At 35.9% G+C, this 17,512-nt stretch overlaps 1 protein-coding gene across 1 annotated transcript in view; it reads left to right on the top strand.

Moving 5' to 3' along the window:
* Positions 1-17,512, top strand: part of LOC133756651 (triadin-like) — a 284,878-nt gene that overhangs the window by 44,842 nt on the left and 222,524 nt on the right. The window contains exons 3-4 of the mRNA XM_062187259.1: positions 7,259-7,312; positions 16,876-16,905. Coding sequence (XP_062043243.1) covers positions 7,259-7,312; positions 16,876-16,905 — 84 coding nt within the window. The remainder of the gene's footprint in view (positions 1-7,258; positions 7,313-16,875; positions 16,906-17,512) is intronic.

Raw genomic sequence — 17,512 nt, 5'->3', positions numbered from 1 at the left:
CTATCTGCAGTTTTCCCTTCCAGTATCCTAATTACTCTATTTTTTGTAGGATAACATTCATGTTTACAATTTCATTTATAATATTTCCAAGCTGAATAATGAGATAAAAGTTATGTGTGTCTGCTTCTTATTTTCTGGATCCACATTCTCTGTCTACCGAGACTAGAGTGCTGGGACCTGTTTCTTCAGGGCTGAATTTCGATCACACTATTCTGTTACATAATTTAATGATGGAACCACTTCTTTCTCTGCATGTAAACTGTGGCCTAGGGGGTCTATCCACAGAAATTTATTCAATTTTTTAAAAGCTTTATTTATTTTTTTGAAAGTCAAAGTTACACACAGCGAGAGCATAAACAGAGAAGACAGAGGGGGAGAAGGGGAGGAAGGTAGGGGGGAGGAGAGAGAGAGAGAGAGGGAGAGAGATATTAATTCCATCTACTGGTTGACTCCCCAAATGACCGCAGTGAGTCTTAGCCAAGCTGAAGCTAGGAGCCTGGAACTCCACCTGGGGCTCCCACATGGGTGGGAGAGGTCCAGGTACTTGGTTGATCTGTTGCTTTCTGAGGTGCCTTAGCAGAGAGTTGCATGAGAAGCAGCAGTGCTCATATGGGATGCCAGAATTGCAACTCGTGATTTAAGTTGCTGCGTTACAGCACTGCACACCCTCATTTAATTTTTAAGATTGAAATTTTAACTGGAAAGTATGGCTAAATATAAATAACCAGAAAATCTGCTTTATAAATATGTTTATACATACATATATCTATATATACACTTACATTTTTATATATAATACAATAACATATTCTAAAATAAATTCTTGATGTTATTTTTTCCTTAAAGAGCCCTAGTGAGTGCTAGAATCTATGCATATGAAAAATCATGCATATGACAACTATAGTATTTTTTTCCAAATTATACATTTATTTTAGCTAAGTGTCAAGTTTCTATTTGAAATTCTAAGTATAATTCAGATTTCCACTCAAGTTCATATTATTCTTGGAATTATATGCTTCTGCTAAGAAAATCAGTCCAGGGGCTGGTGCTGTGGCATAGTGGGTAAAGCTGCCACTTGTAGAGCCGGCATTCCAAATGGGCGCGTATCAAGATCCAGCTGCTCCACTTCTGATCCAGCTCTCTGTTATGGCCTGGGAAAGCAATAGAAGATGGCTCAAGTCCTTGGGCACCCAGATGACAGACACTGAAGACGCTCCTGAATCCTGGCTTCTGATTGGCTGGTGCAGCTATCTGGGGAGTGAATCAGAGAACAGAAGACCTCTCGTGCTCGCTCTGTCTCTCTCCCTCTGCCTCTCTGTAACTTTGCCTTTCTAATAAATAAATATTTTTTAAAAGAAAGAAAATCAGTTCCATTTGCTACTCAAAATGCACACTTTTAACATTTCAAAGAAGAGGGAATAATTATTTCATGGTAACAGGACTACCAAGATAAACCTCAATAATGAAAATAAACAAATAAATAATGAAATTTGCTCTGAAAACATAGTATAGGAGAATTTTTCTAATACTGTTATTAGCTTTTGTCGCAGTTGATTTTACAAATCAAATTGCTGTAGAAGATGGAAAGGGATTTGGAGTGACAAGAGGTACCTGTTCCTTTGGCTTTGAGGCACACACATTTAAGACTTTGCTGAGACAGACATTTCTCTGTCTGGCATTTACAGGAACGGGACTTTGTATCAGCTCACGGGATTTCTTTCTGTCCTTCTATTAGATTTACACATTACACTTATCCTTAATCTAGGTGGAGTCTGCCTTCCCCAAATGTTATACACACTGAAGAATAAGAAGTCAAGTGATCTGTTTCTCAATTGTAACTTCTTCTTTTATTACAAAAATACATTATTTGTTTAATACTTTAAATGTATTGATATCTTCATTTTTACTCTAAGTTTTTAATTGCTCAAGAAATGCATTACTCTCACAATATTCCAACAGAATAACAAGATGATACTTTGGGAGGGAAATATGTATTATTCTGATTCATGATTTCCAATCATTTTTAGTTTTCTTACATTTAATTTTCTCTCAATCACACTGGAAAAAGCTGATTCCATATATATATATATATATACATATATACATATATATTTTAAATTAAATTAAATTAATTAAATTAAATTAATTAGATTAATTTGAAGCATCAAATTCTTTGTTTTATGGATTAAAATGCTTAGAATGATTTTAAAATGAAAGATAGTCATTTTCTTAGTAATTGAGCAAACACTAAAGGTGAAAGGAATTATTTGAGACATCAAATATTACATATATATATATATATATATATAAATTTTTTTGCTGAATTAAACTCTATTGTGTTAAGCTACTAATATGAATAAGATAAATTCTACTTAGATTCTAAAACAAAATACATGGTTTGATGAGTTGAAGATTTTCTGTGAAAAAATAGTGTAGCTGAGTTATATTAACTATTGTAAATGATACTGCCAGCTTACTTAGTTTTTTTAACCTCTAGGAATAAGATTATTTTGATAAATTATTCATATTTCTGCATTGTTCACCTTTTTCAATTTGCATATCTGGCAGCAAATAGGTCCTTCTTTCAGGCTTAAGTCCCCTTGGTCAGACAGGATGGCCGAAGGCTGCTTCATGATTAATTTTGTCTCAATAGGGTAATTATCATACTGAAACGAGGTAAGGCACCTGAAATATGCTTTCCTGGAGCAAGAAGTACAAGAGGCTTAGCTTATGAGCTTCTGAGGTGTATAGTAACTTTCAAATATTAATGCTCTTCTATTCTGAGAGTATACGCATCCAAAGGTAATAATGCATTTTATATGAATAGAAAACAATAACTTAGTGCCTGTTTTAGCAGCTCATTGGTTTGCCAGATAATTTGTCATTAGTTGCTAGTATCTTATTTAAAAAGATATATGTGTTTCGGTTTTCCCATAATTTTTTCTTCTACAGACAGGCTAAATATCTGGTAATATTGCATTATTAGCAAGATATTTCTAAAACAAAATGCTTCAATTTCTTCTTTGAAAAATTGATAAAAGAATCTTGATTCTGGGATCACTATTTTTAATGATTCACAACACACTGGTGAACTATTTTTGTTTTTTGTTGTTTTTTGATGAGCCAGGCATTAGGGAGAACTCAGAGAGGGAACTGAGGTAGAACAGAAAAAAGAGCCCATAGGAAATAAGCATAAAACATGGTCATTCAGTGTGCACACAGCCAGCAAAAGACAGATTAGGGTGACGATGTGACTCTGCTGAGAACTGATGAACCTGTCCAGGCACTCAAATGGGGGACTCCAGGAAATCAGGAACATGTTCTCAACTTAACCATCAAGGAAAAAGCAGCTGACAGAGAAACTGAATGGTCAGTGGGAGGAGTAATATGGTTCTAAGAAAACCATTTCATAATTCACAAATATACCAAGTGGTCCATAGAATTTTATGTGTGACTTAATTGTGTAGGATCAATGACATAAGAGGATATAAAGCAAAAGGAGAAGATGAAAAAAATCAGCTGCAAAATTATAAGGTTGTTTACCAATAGAAAAAATCCTAAAATATTTTTAAAATGTAGTCACAGACTATGATTCTTTAATATGATGAGATCCCCAAAGAGTGAGACATTTGAGCATTCTAGAGTTCTTTGTTGATCTTTTCTGTGTACATATGCTTTTCCTCCTCATAACCATTTTTAAGAACTAAGTATTAAATAAGGGGCTATTAAACACTGATTACATAAGCATAGAATTAAAACAATACATGGAGATGTATTATGAATATAGTATCTATGTAGATGACTGATTACTAATTGCATCATCTATTCTAGGTTGGACAAACATGCTAGTTGAAAAAATAAAAATTAATTATAAGCAAATCATAGGTCAGCAGTATTTAGTTTTGGCTAAAGACAGTTTATTTGAAGAAAAACTAAAATAATAATCACATATATAGAAATAACGGTATATATTTATATATATAATATATATTTATATATAAATACTTATATTTATATATAAAATGAAAAAATGGCTTTTTCATAATTATGATTGCTATAAATGAATAATTATCTCAAAAACAAATGATTAAGCATGAATTAGAAATTGAATCTCTTGTTTGGCTGAAAAACATGAAATCTTTGCTTATGATTGCTTGTCAAATCATTTTGGTACAATTTTGTTATTTCCTAACTCTAACAAGTATCACAAAGTTAAATAAGCTGCATTTAATCAATACTTGATAATAATTAAATGAAAGATTTAATATAGATGTATATAAACCACTACATTTTTTTCCTGCTCATTCATTTTTCCCCAGACAGCTTTTATTTACGGAATACATATTTCATGCATTTCATAAGTACAACTTTAGAAACATGATTCTTCTCACTGTATCCACCCTCCCATCCACACTCCTATGCCTCCTCCTCCTCCTTCTCTCATTCCCAGTTCCATTCTCCACTAATATCCATTTTCAATTAACTTTATACACAAAAGACCAATTCTATACTAAGTAAGAATTCAACAATTTGTATGATAAAAGCAAAGCAAATCAAATCAAAACAAATAAAAAAAAAAGTCCCACAACAGTCAGACAAAGGTTGTTCAAAGTCATTGCTTCTCAAAGTTAATTTCAATTTTTTTAGAAACTTTATTAACTTTAAAGAAGCACCCAACAATGATATATATTTTCCAAGCACTTAGACATAACCATAACTTATGAGACATAATAATATCCTCCACTTAATACTTTAAAATTAAGTCCTTGAGAATGAGTTTTATCATTAATTAAGGAAGTTCCTAAGTAACAAGCAATGGAGTTGGACACTAAGAATCACTAAAACTTATGAGACATAAAAATATCCTCCACTTAATAAACTAAAACTAAAAAAAAAAAATCTTTGAGAACAAGTTTTACTGTTGACTGTCATAATACAATTCTTTGAGGACAGAGGTCCTACATGGGAAGTTAGTGCACAGTGACTCCTGTTGTTAATTTAACAATTAACACTCTTAGTATAACATCAGTGATCACCTGAGGCTACTGACATGAGCTGTCTAGGCTGTGGAAGTCTTTTGAATGCTCAAACTCTATCAGTATTTAGACAAGGTCATAAGCAAAGTTAAGTTCTCTCCTCCCTTCAGAGAAAAATAACTCCTTCTTTGATAACCACTTCTTTCCACTAGCATCACACCAACTGAGGTCCTTCTTGTAGGACATTTTTTTTTTCCACAGTGCCTTGGCTTTTCACAACTGAAATGCTCTACTGGGCTTTTAAACCAGACTAGAATGCCTTAAGGGCTTATTCTGAGGTCAGAGTGCTATTTAAAGCAATTGTCATTCTATGAATCTGCTGTGTGGACTGCTTCCCATGTTGGAACATTCACTCCTTTTTAATTCCATCCATCATAATTACCAGACACTTAATTCTATTTATATGATCACTTTAACACTCAATCCTACTCATATGATCACTTTAACACTGAAGATAGTATTTTTACCACCCAACTTAAGGGGACTTGTGGTCCTATGACAAGTTTTTAAACTGTACACTTAGAGGTAAGTACATAGAGATGTATATAGAACCAAACAGCTTTACAGTTATGAACTTCATACACTTCATAATTACAACTTTAGGAACATGGTGACATTAACAACTAGTTTAGAACCAACACCTGAAAGTCTCTAATAAAGTGTAAGATGAATAAATGAACAAAGGTAAATATCTAAAATAAATGACTAAATCTTGCTTTCAATATTATTAAATTATAATTTAATGTTGAAAACAGTAGAAATTGTCCTAAAACCATTGTAAGTGAAATGTGAAATGAGTCATTGTCTTTTGAAATATTTTATCTACATTATTTTTCATTCTAATTGATTAAATATACATAAATATTTAACACATATATTTTTGTGTTCTGTTTCTTTTTTTTTTCTTGACAGGCAGAGTGGACAGTGAGAGAAAAAAAGACAGAGAGAAAGGTCTTCCCTTTGCCGTTGGTTCACCCTCCAAAGGCCGCCGCAGCTGGCATGCTGCGGCCGGCGCACCATGCTGATCAGAAGGCAGGAGCCAGGTGCTTATCCTGGTCTCCCATGGGGTGCAGGGCCCAAGCACTTGGGCCATCCTCCACTGCACTCCCTGGCCACAGCAGAGAGCTGGCCTGGAAGAGGGGCAACCGGGATAGAATCCGGCGCCCCGACCGGGACTAGAACCCAGTGTGCCGGCGCCTCAAGGCGGAGGATTAGCCTTTCAAGCCACGGCGCCGGCCTTGTGTTCTGTTTCTTTAAACACAAAATTCAGAATAAAAGGGAAAATAAAAACAGCCAAAAGCCTGATAAGAGAGAAGAAAGATTAAAAAACGACCCTCACAATACATGTTGTAGCCCAGGTCCACCTTGATAGTGATGGGCACCTCATCAGTACAAGGACTGGCATCTTAAGAGTTGAGGCTCCATCTAGAAATTGGTTGTTCTGGGCTTTATTCTAATCTTAGCCAGTGACCTCCAATGAGCCATTTCAGTTGTATCTAAATGCCCTATCCATTTCAAAAGCCTGATAATAGAGAAATTATTTATAAGTAATTCTGAAATATTCAAATTCAGGTGCCGAATAAACACTACATGATATTTCATGGTCAGTTAGAAGTGAGAAACAATGGTTTTTAAAATCATTATGCTTGGGGTTGGTGCCGTGGCTCACTTGGTTAATCCTCCACCTGCAGTGCTGGCATCCCCTATGGATGCCGGGTTCTAGTCCCGGTTACTCCTCTTCCAGTCCAGCTCTCTGCTGTGGCCCAGGAAGGCAGTGGAGGATGGCCCAAGTGCTTGGCCCCCTGCATCAGCATGGGAGACCAGGAAGAAGTATCTGGCTCCTGGCTTCAGATTGGCAAAGCGCCAGCCATAGCGGCCTTTTGGAGAGTGAACCAATGAAGGGAAGACCTTTCTCTCTGTCTCTCTGTCTCTCTCTCTCTCCCTCTCTCTCTCTCTCTCTCTCTGTCTATAACTCCACCTGTCACATAAATAAATAAATAAAATTATTGTGCTTTAATTTTCATTTTTTCTGGTCTACATAAGCCTTATTCTCACCATTCCCTTAATAATGTGCTCATTTCTCTGAAATTCAGAGTATCAAGGACAAAACATTTTACATTTGATTTTTAAACTCATATTTCTCATTCACATCCTTTTCTGTTGTTAGACTATTTTTCTGAAATAGTACTTTCTACTAATTTGTTTATCTTTTTCTTTCTAAGAACCAGGGAAATCTCCTGACACTAAACCAGGGACTGTAAAAGTCACAACACAAGGTAAGCAATAAAACATTTTAAAAAAATGCTCTTTTTTTTTTTTAAGTCCACAGCACTTTACTGACAAAAATGCCAGCTGTTTATTGCAGAATAGCACCATCTGCTGGATTATTACAGAAAACATTCTTGAAGACACACATGTCAGGTACTTCTTAATTGGAGCAAGCTTGATTGAGTAGTGACAAATGTGCAGAGGAATTACTGAAGGACCCAAGAATTAGTACATGCCTCCAAGTTTCAGTATTTGAACTTACACAAAAGCCAGAGTAAGCCAGAGAAAGAGATGGAGATAGATATGTACAAATATCAAGAGATACATATGTTTTCTAGTGATTTTTAGTTATGCATCATAATTTGTGTTATGTTAGAAAAATTGATGTATTAATATTATTGCATAAAAAATGAAAACCCTAAAAATTGGGTTCTAGATATGTCTGCAAAATAATTACACTTGGGGGTGGTTTCAAGATGGTGGAATAGGGAGGGAGCTTACTGGTTGTCCAGGAGAAGATAGTTTAATAAAAGTGGAGATAGTGTATTCTCAGGGAAGAGTTAGGGAAAAAACAGCAGAGGAAACTCTTCCGTAATTAGATGGACATGGTGGACCTAAGTAAAGGGCACAGGCACTCATGGCTCAGGACTCTTGCTGCCAAGAGCCTCTGCACCAGTGCTGGAAACTGAGGTGAGATGAAACTGCAGGAGCCCGAGACACTGGCGGAAAAGCAGCAGGAAGAGCATAGAGGGAATGAAGCTTGAAGCTCTGTGAGGGAAAGTACACCAGCCCAACTAGAGGACAGAAAAAATAAAAAGGAAGGTACGGACACGATTCTGTCTCTCCAATCTCCTTAAAAGACATATGAGCCAACAGAGCAGGCACCATTTTGTATATACATAGCAGCTGCACCAGCTTGGGGCTGCATCCAGCAATCAGTAGAGCAGAAAAACATGACTCTGGTGCGGAGTAATAACAGGAGACTAAGATCTAGTGAATGTGTGGAGCTTTTTAACTGGGACTGTGAAAAAAAAAAGTAAGGGTGTGTGGGAGAACTAACAGTGTGGGTGAGACTTTGAGTAATCTCGCTGGAAGACACCACAAGCTCAGGCAGCCCTGGCTACCTGGTAAGAGACATTGCAGGGAAATCTGAGCTAACACTGAGGACTATCCTTTGTGTGGTCCTTGGGACAGAGCAGATGAATATTATACCCACTGGGGCTAGCACTCAGACACTGGTCACCATCGAGGAAAAGAGCTCAGCTGAGCAGAATTACTTCCCTTGTGATTAAAAAGAGAGAGAGAGAGAGAGAGATTTACCACACCAAACCTGGGTGTGTCACCTTTATCATAACCTTAACCCTGAAGAACTGAACAAGACTCTCTGGCCACACCCAGCACAAGCCTCTAGACATTCACTGAAAGCAGACAGTCCACTTATCTACAGAATCATAGTACAACAAGAAAAGCAACCACCATGGGAAGAAAAAAAAAAAAAAAACCAACTAGTATCTCCACAATGCCAAACAACAAATGCAACAAATAAGGAAACAAGAACAAGAAAGACAACATTATGCTCCCAAAAGAACATGACACTTCAATACAAGATTATGAAGACAACAAGATAGAAGAAATGCAAGAAATAGAACTCAAAAAAATTGTGATAAGAATATTTAGAAGTAATCAAAAACAAATGCATGAACTACTGAAATCTATGCAGGACATGAAAGAAAATCTCTCTCATGAAAATGAAATCTTAAGGAGGAATCAAAATGAAATGAGGAATTTAACAGAACATGAAATTGAGATATTGAAGAGAAATCGAAATGAAAAGAAGAGAATTCAATAGAACAAATACAAACACAGTTGAGAGCCTTAAAAACAGAATCAGTGAGGCAGAACAGAGAATATTGGACTTAGAAGACAGAGTACAAGAAAATATACCGTCAAAAAAAAAAAGACAAGAAGAGGAAATTAGAATTCTAAAAAAATATTGTTTGGAATCTACAGGATACTTTTAAAAAACCCAACATTCCGGTTCTAGGAGTTCCTGAAGGCATGGAGAGAGAGAATGGATTAGAAGGCCTTTTTAGTGAGATATTAGCAGAAAACTTCCCAGGTTTGGAGAAGGACAGAGATATCCAAGTACAGGAAGCACACAGAACTCCCAATAAACAAAACCAGAAGAAATCCTCACCATGATACGTTGTAATCAGTCTCACCACAGTGAAACATAAAGAAAAGATTCTAAAATGTGCAAGAGAGAAACGTCAGATTACTCTCAGAAGATCTCCAATTAGACTCACAGCAGACTTCTCATCAGAAACCCTACAGGGTAGGAGGGGATGGCAAGGTATAGCCAAGTACTAAGAGAAAAAAGCTAACATCCCAGAATATTATATACTGCAAAGCTCTCATTTGTGAATGAAGGTGAAATAAAGACCTTTCATAGCAAACAGAAATTGAAAGAATTTGTCACCACTCGTCCAGCCCTGCAAAAGATGCTCAAAGATGTGTTATACACAGAAACACAGAAATACGGCCAAATATTCGAAAGAAGGTAAAAGAAGAAAATCTCCAGTAAAAGATCACAGGAAGTATATATTAGAAATATCTTTGGAAAAATGGCAGGACAAATTCATTACTTATCAACAGTCACATAAAATGTAAATGGCCTCAACTCTCAAGTTAAAAGACACAGACTGGCTGAATGGATTAAAAACAAAACCAATCTATTATCTGCTTCCAGGAAACACATCTTTCCAAAAAAGATACATGCAGACTGAAAGTGAAAGGTTGGAAAAAGATATTCCATGCCAACAGAAACAAAAAAAGAGCTGGTGCAGCCATCTTAATATCAGACAAAATAAACTTTAACACAAAAACTGTCAAGAGAGATAAAGAGGGACACTATATAATGATTAAGGGATCAATTCAACAAGAAGATATAACTATTATAAACGTATATGCACCTAATTACAGGCACTGGGCTATTTAAAAGATATGACAAAGAACTTAAAGGGAGATTTAGACTCCAATACAATAGTATTGGGGACTTCAGTACTCCAGTTTCAGCAATGGACAGATCAACCATTCAGAAAATCACAATGATAACAGCAGATTTAATTGATACAATAGACCAAATTATCTAATAGACATCTACAGAACTTTTCATCCTACACTGAAAGAATAAATAAAAAGAGTTATCAGAAATTACTACAAGGACTTGTATGCCAGCAAACTGGGAAATGTATCAGAAATGGATAGATTCCTGGATACATACAACCTACCTAAATTGAACCAGGAAGACATAGAAAACCTAAACAGACCTATAACGGAGTCAGAAATTGAATCAGTAATAAAGACCCTCCCAACAAAGAAAAGCCCTGCACCGGATGGATTCACTGCCTAATTCTACCAGACATTTAAATAAGAACTAAATCCAATTCTTCTCTAACTATTCAGAACAATCAAAAAAGAGGGAATTCTCCAAAGTTCTTTCTATGAAGCCAGCATCACCTTAATTCCTGAACCTGAAAAAGATGCAGCATTGAAAGAAAATTACAGACCAATATCCCTGATGAACATAGATGCAAAAATCATCAATAAATTCTAGCCAATAGAATTCAACAACACATCAGAAAGATCATCCAACCAGACCAAGTGGGATTTATCCCTGCATGCAGGGGTGGTTCAATCTTTGCAAATCAATCAATGTGACACCACATTAACAAACAGCAGAAGAAAAACCATGATTATCTCAATAGATGCAGAGAAAGCATTTGATAAAATACTTATCTTTTCATGAGGAAAAATCTAGGCAAACTGAGTGTACAAGAAACATTCCTAAACACAATCAAAGCAATTTATGAAAAGCCCATAGCCAGCATCCTGTTGAATGGGGAAAAGTTGGAAGCATTTCCACTGAGATATGGTACTAGACAGGGATGCCCACTCTCACAACTGCTATTCAATATAGTTCTGGAAGTTTTAGCCAGAGCCATTAGGCAAGAAAAAGAAATTAGAGGGGTACAAATTGGGAAAGAACAAGTCAAACTATCCCTCTTTGTAGATGATATGATTCTTTTTTTTAAACTTTTATTTAGTAAATATAAATTTCCAAAGTACAGTTTATGAATTACAATGGCTTTCCCCCCATAACTTGCTTCCCACTCGCACCCCTCCCATCTCCCGCTCCCTCTCCCATTCCATTCACATCAAGATCCATTTTCAATTATATTTATATACTGAAGATTGATTTAGTATATATTAAGTAAAGATTTCATCAGTTTGCACCCACACAGAAACACAAAGTGTAAAATACTGTTTCAGTACTAGTTATAGCATTACTTCACATTGGACAACACATTAAGGATAGATCCCACATGAGAAGTAAGTACACAGTGACTCCTGTTGTTGACTTAACAATTTGACACTCTTGTTTATGGCGTCAGTAATCTCCCTAGGCTCTAGTCATGAGTTGCCAAGGCTATGGAAGCCTTTTGAGTTCGCCGACTTTGATCTTATTCCAACAGGGTCATAGTCAAAGTGGAAGTTCTCTCCTGCCTTCAGAGAAAGGTACCTCCTTCTTCGATGGCCCCGTTCTTTCCACTGGAATCTCACTCACAGAGATTCTTAATTTGGGGGATCCAAAGAACTCTATTAAGAGACTATTGGAACTCATAGAAGAGCTTGGAAATGTAGCAAGATATAAAATCAATGCACACACACAAAAAAAAGCCTTTGTATACACAGGCAATGCCACAGCTGAGAAAGAACTTCTAAGATCAACCCCATTCACAATAGCCACAAAAACAATCAAATACCTTGGAATAAACTTAACCAAGGACATTAAAGATCTCTACGATGAGAATTACAAAACCTTAAAGAAAGAAATAGAAGAGGGTTACCAAAAAATGGAAAAATCTTCCATGCTCATGGATCGGAAGAATCAATATTATCAAAATGTCATTTCTTCCAAAAACAATTTATAAATTCAATGCGATATCAATCAAAATACCAAAGAAATTCTGCTCAGATCTGGAAAAAATGATGCTGAAATGCATACAGAGATACAGGAGACCTCGAATAGCTAAATCAATCTTGTACAACAAAAGCAAAGCCGGAGGCATCACAATACCGGGTTTCAGGACATACTACACGGATGTTGTAATCAAAACAGCATGGTACTGTTACAGAAACAGATGAATAGACCAATGTAACAGAACAGAAACACCAGAAATCAATCCAAACATCTACAGCCAACTTATATTTGATCAAGGATCTAAAACAAATTCCTGCATTCCTCGCATTTAAATTGTATTTATGTATGGAGTATCACGTGGTATTTCGATGCAGGTTTACTTTGTGTAATCTCCAATCAGATTAAATATATCTATCTTATCAAACATTTAATATTTCCCTATGACAAAAATATTAAAAATTTGATTTAAACATTTTTTTCTTTTTATAGGAAAATACATAGTACATTAATATTACCTGTAGTCATCCAATTGTGCAGTATAACAACAGAACTTCTTATCCCTATCTATTTATAACTTAGTAACAGTTAGTCAACCGTTCCTCATCCTTCCCTTCTTCCTACCCTTATAAATATCCTTGTAACTATTATATGCATAGATATATTTCTAAATTCAAAAACGTTATAAATGCAGATTGCCTACAAATATTCAGTGTTGTTAATTTAAAGTACATTAAAAAGAAACATATCACAAATAGTAGTATTTTGTTTGTAAATTCACTTTTTTGTATAAGAAATAAGATACCAATAATATAAGGCATAGAAAAAACAACTATGCTAAATTAAATTTAATTATATTTTCTTCTTTTTCCTGAGCTTTAGATCCTGTTATGCTGCTCAATCTTTATAGGAGCACATTAGATTGTCTTAATATCTTTGCAATTTTGGTTCTTGTGCTGGATTCCCTTTATTATAAGGATGTTGTGAAAACCAAAGAAAAAGTGTTTGAAAGTGCTCTGGGAATTGCAGCACAGAAGAAATGTTCAAAATGTTCCAGGATGTGGATGCTAACTGGTCCTTGACTTTATATTCCACTCAAATGGAATTAATGTGCAGGGATGTGCACAATCTCATATCTAACTAATGTGAACTAAGATTTCTCTGAGTGAATACAGTTCTTGAATGTACTTTACTTTTGCTTGGAACAAACCCCAGACTACTGGGGCTCTTCTGCAAATATTTCTGGTTAATAATACCCATGAGCTGCAACCTGAATCCAGATTTAAATTCAAGATCCTGAATTAAATGAATACTAATGCCAAGGAAGTTAGAATTAAAAAGTGATTAATGTGGTCGGTGCCTTATTCTTTGTGGAAAAGATGACTTAAGTTTGCTAAAAGAAGGAAGGCATATTTGTCCCCATTCTGGAAATGGGCATTTCATACACAATATCCCGAAGGCAAATGTCATCTGTAAACTAGTGCACAATTCCTTACTGGTTTTGCACAGTTTATTTGTGGACTGTAACAATTTCAAACCTAAAATAAATTTACACTAAGCATATATTAATAAATTTGAGCTCTTGTCTATGTAACTCATATTTTTAATTCCTTTTTTTCTTTTTTTTTTTTTTTCTTTTTTTTCTTTTTTATTTTTTTTAACTTTTATTTAATGAATATAAATTTCCAGTGTACAGCTTATGGATTACAATGGCTCCCCCCCCCATAACTTCCCTCCCACCCGCAACCCTCCCCTCTCCCGCTCCCTCTCCCCTTCCATTTGCATCAAGATTCATTTTCAATTCTCTTTATATACAGAAGATCAGTTTAGTATAAAGATTTCAACAGTTTGCACCCACATAGAAACACAAAGTGAAACATACTGTTTGAGTATTAGTTATAGCATTAAATCACAATGGACAGCACATTAAGGACAGAGATCCCACATGAGGAGCAAGTGCACAGTGGCTCCTGTTGTTGACCCAACAAATTGACACTCTAGTTTATGGCGCCAGTAACCATCCTAGGCTGTCGTCATGAGTTGCCAAGGCTATGGAAGCCTTCCAAGTTTGCCGACTCTGATCATATTTAGACAAGGTCATAAAAGACAGAGTGAGGATAGTAACCAATGATCCTAAGAGTGGCATTTACCAGGTTTGAACAATTATACAGCATTAAGTGGGGAAGAGGACCATCAGTACACACAGGTTGGGAGTAGAGCCATTGGTGGTAGAGTAGAGGTTATGATTACAAAGAAATGAGGCCCAAGTGCACTAGACAGGGCCTAGAACAAAGGACAGAGTCATTATTAGAGGAGCTAAGAAAGGTGCTGTCTAAGCTACAATTAAGTTTTCTGATTGAGAGGCAAATAGAACCTGATAGAAGGGGCTTGATAATAATCTGGTGGGCTTTAGGCCTTGTAAGTTAAGAGGCCCAGACCTATCTATCTCTTCACATGGGGTATATCCTAAGGGAGGTGTGAACCTCCTAGGGGAAGGCACTCTGTTGACTTTCATTACTTGGCTGGCCTGGGAGGAGAGCTGGCCAGGTAAAGGCAGGGGGCATCTCTAACAAGAAATTTACAGTTCTGCCTGCAATGTTGCTGACCCTATTTGACCATCCCCTCAGCTGCAGTGGTCACTTTGGAAGTTGGGCTGAGTGAAGGGCTTTTCCGCTTAGAGCCAATAAGATCTGTGGCTCTGACCTGGGCATCCTTCGACTCCAGGGCAGGTCCATTTCCAGTGATCCAACTCGGCAGAGCTGCCAGGGCTCTTCATAAGCTGACTTCTGCTGAAGCCCAGGCTTACCACATTGAAAGCCACTGCAGTGGACTGGCCTGTTGGGTCTCCTTGAGGGCAGATCACTGTACAGATCAGCCATTAATAGGCCTGCCACCCATTGCTTCTGATGCCGAGCTTTCTTTTCCTCCTGGTTTGTGTTAAAGCAGACCAGAGGATGCAAGTCAAGGGAGTGCCCGTTTCCCATCTCTAATCTTCGGTGGCCTGAACTACAAGTCTATAGTCACAGGCATGTTCTGTAGTTCTGAAAAAATCGAAGGACCTATGTCTCTCATCTTATAGAGACACCAACTAATCAGTCTATTTGGAGTATATTAGAAGTACTGTCAAGATGTGATGTGGTACCAGACTTTAAGTTTCTATAATGGAAAATGCTATTAATACAAATGTTTGAGAATTAAAAAGTCTAATGATCTTGTGTTACTAGACATGATAGTTATCTTAATGAGAAAGCCCCAGAGGCTTAAAGGGTTAAATACTTGTAAAATCCTACAGGTGCTTTCAAAAATACTGTGAAGTAAGCAAGTGTCTCTTGTTGGTTGATGAGTTTATAATTTTAAACATGGCGACTTAAAGTCTTTTGTCATCCACAGTTATATATGATGTGCTGCTCATAAAACTAAAGCGTTGTTGGTTCTGTGTTTAGCTGTCCTCCTATAGGTTCCTATGGACTTTTTCCAGCCACTTTTATTGTATTCTGTACTTTGGGATGGCTCTGTAAACAGATGAAGCCAATAATGTATTAACAGTACCAACTGAGAGAAAGTATGGTTAACTGAGGTTACTAAGAAGAAAAAGCAATTCAAATCAATTGGCAATCTACAAAAAGAGTTAAAGATTTTAAAAGCTATTATTAAAATTGCTATATTGGTCTATTATGCTATATTATATGTGTGTACATATTGTATGTCCACATGGGGAAATTTTATTAAGAGTTTTATTTTAAATGGCTTATAGATAAGATTGTCCACAAATTTAAGCTGCTAAAATCAATCAAAGATACATTTTAATTTGTGGGACCTGAATCTGTGTATCATATGTTTTAGACTTGTTGGTAGAAAGAAACTAAAAACATTTTAGATGGCTGTGCTTAAGTTTACTGACTAAACAAACTACACCATGTTAGGTATTTAAGAGGTGTTTTCAAATACATGATTCTTAAAATTTATAGAAGGCATTGGACCTTCTGGTAAATGTTTTCTTAAGTTGTTATCTAATGGTTGAAACGGTTTGCTAAGTATTCATATAATATTGCTATTGTCAGCAAGCGATCTAGGACTTGCTCCCTCATTTCTCTATTCTAAGCCCAACTTGTTCTTTCATTTCTCTATTCTCTTCAAGGAAGGAAACTAATTCTATTATGAAGGAATCTGTAGGATGCACAATCTAATCTTTAGACCTTATAAAAGAGATGGCTAACATTTTTCTGCAATAGCATAGCCAAAATAAGAACTCAAATAATAATCTCATAGCTAGATTCACTTCGCCATCAGCGAAGTATACAGTAAGTAGAAAAATCCTCCCTTTCAGACCAAAGGGAAAGAAAGTTTTAAAGTGAGAATATAATTTTCCTCATGGGCATTGTCTACCTTAATTCCTTTTTTTCTATATGCTTTTTTTCTGAGGTTTATAAGTCTCCATATATTTTCATGTTTTAATCTTTATCACTGAATTGGATGGGTTCATTAGGGTATAGTTGACCACTGAATGTCTGAATATGCAGAATATACTTTGAAATTCTGCAGAAAGGTCATTTAGCATGTCTTAACACTGCTTTCTTTCCATTGTTTCAGCAGCCACTAAAAAGGATGAAAAGAAGGAAGGTATGTTTTGTATAAAATCCCATTGTATCTGCTATGAGAACAGTTTATCAATATCAGACTTGGGTTTTCACTGATTTCCTTCCCATATATCTTAGAATAACTGATCTACTAGGCACAAAATTTTTCCATGAATGTGATTTTTGTACCTCAGCTCACACAAAAGACTGAGCTACTTTATAAAAAGTAACTTTAATCTGGTCTTTCTTAAGAGTACATTATAAAACATAGCTCTTTGGAATCTTAGATCATTACTTCGTTGGAAATCTTATCAAATTTCAAAAATACATTAAGTGTAGACTTCTTTTTTCTGTATTAAATCCTTGTATCTGTGACACAAACAACTCATATTCCTTTGCTCTATTATGCTATAATATGTTATAGTCCCTTCATTATGTACCAGCTCCTTTTTGCTGGATGCCATGATATAGAAAGTGGAATATAATTTTCTTTCGTCTAGGAGAATTTGTACTAGATTGTATTAAACAGCAGAGAAGGTCTTATTTAAGTCTTTTGCAATAGGGGTCAAGATGATAGAAACTGAGCTGAACTCTGCTGAAACTAAAAGCCAGGAAATTTGTAAGCACTGGGGTAAGCTAGAAGAAAACTG

Source organism: Lepus europaeus, chromosome 3 (assembly GCF_033115175.1).
Source record: "Lepus europaeus isolate LE1 chromosome 3, mLepTim1.pri, whole genome shotgun sequence".
Classification (NCBI taxonomy): domain Eukaryota; kingdom Metazoa; phylum Chordata; class Mammalia; order Lagomorpha; family Leporidae; genus Lepus; species Lepus europaeus.
The sequence above is the reverse complement of the archived record's forward strand: the minus strand, read 5'-3'. Positions and strand labels throughout refer to the sequence as shown.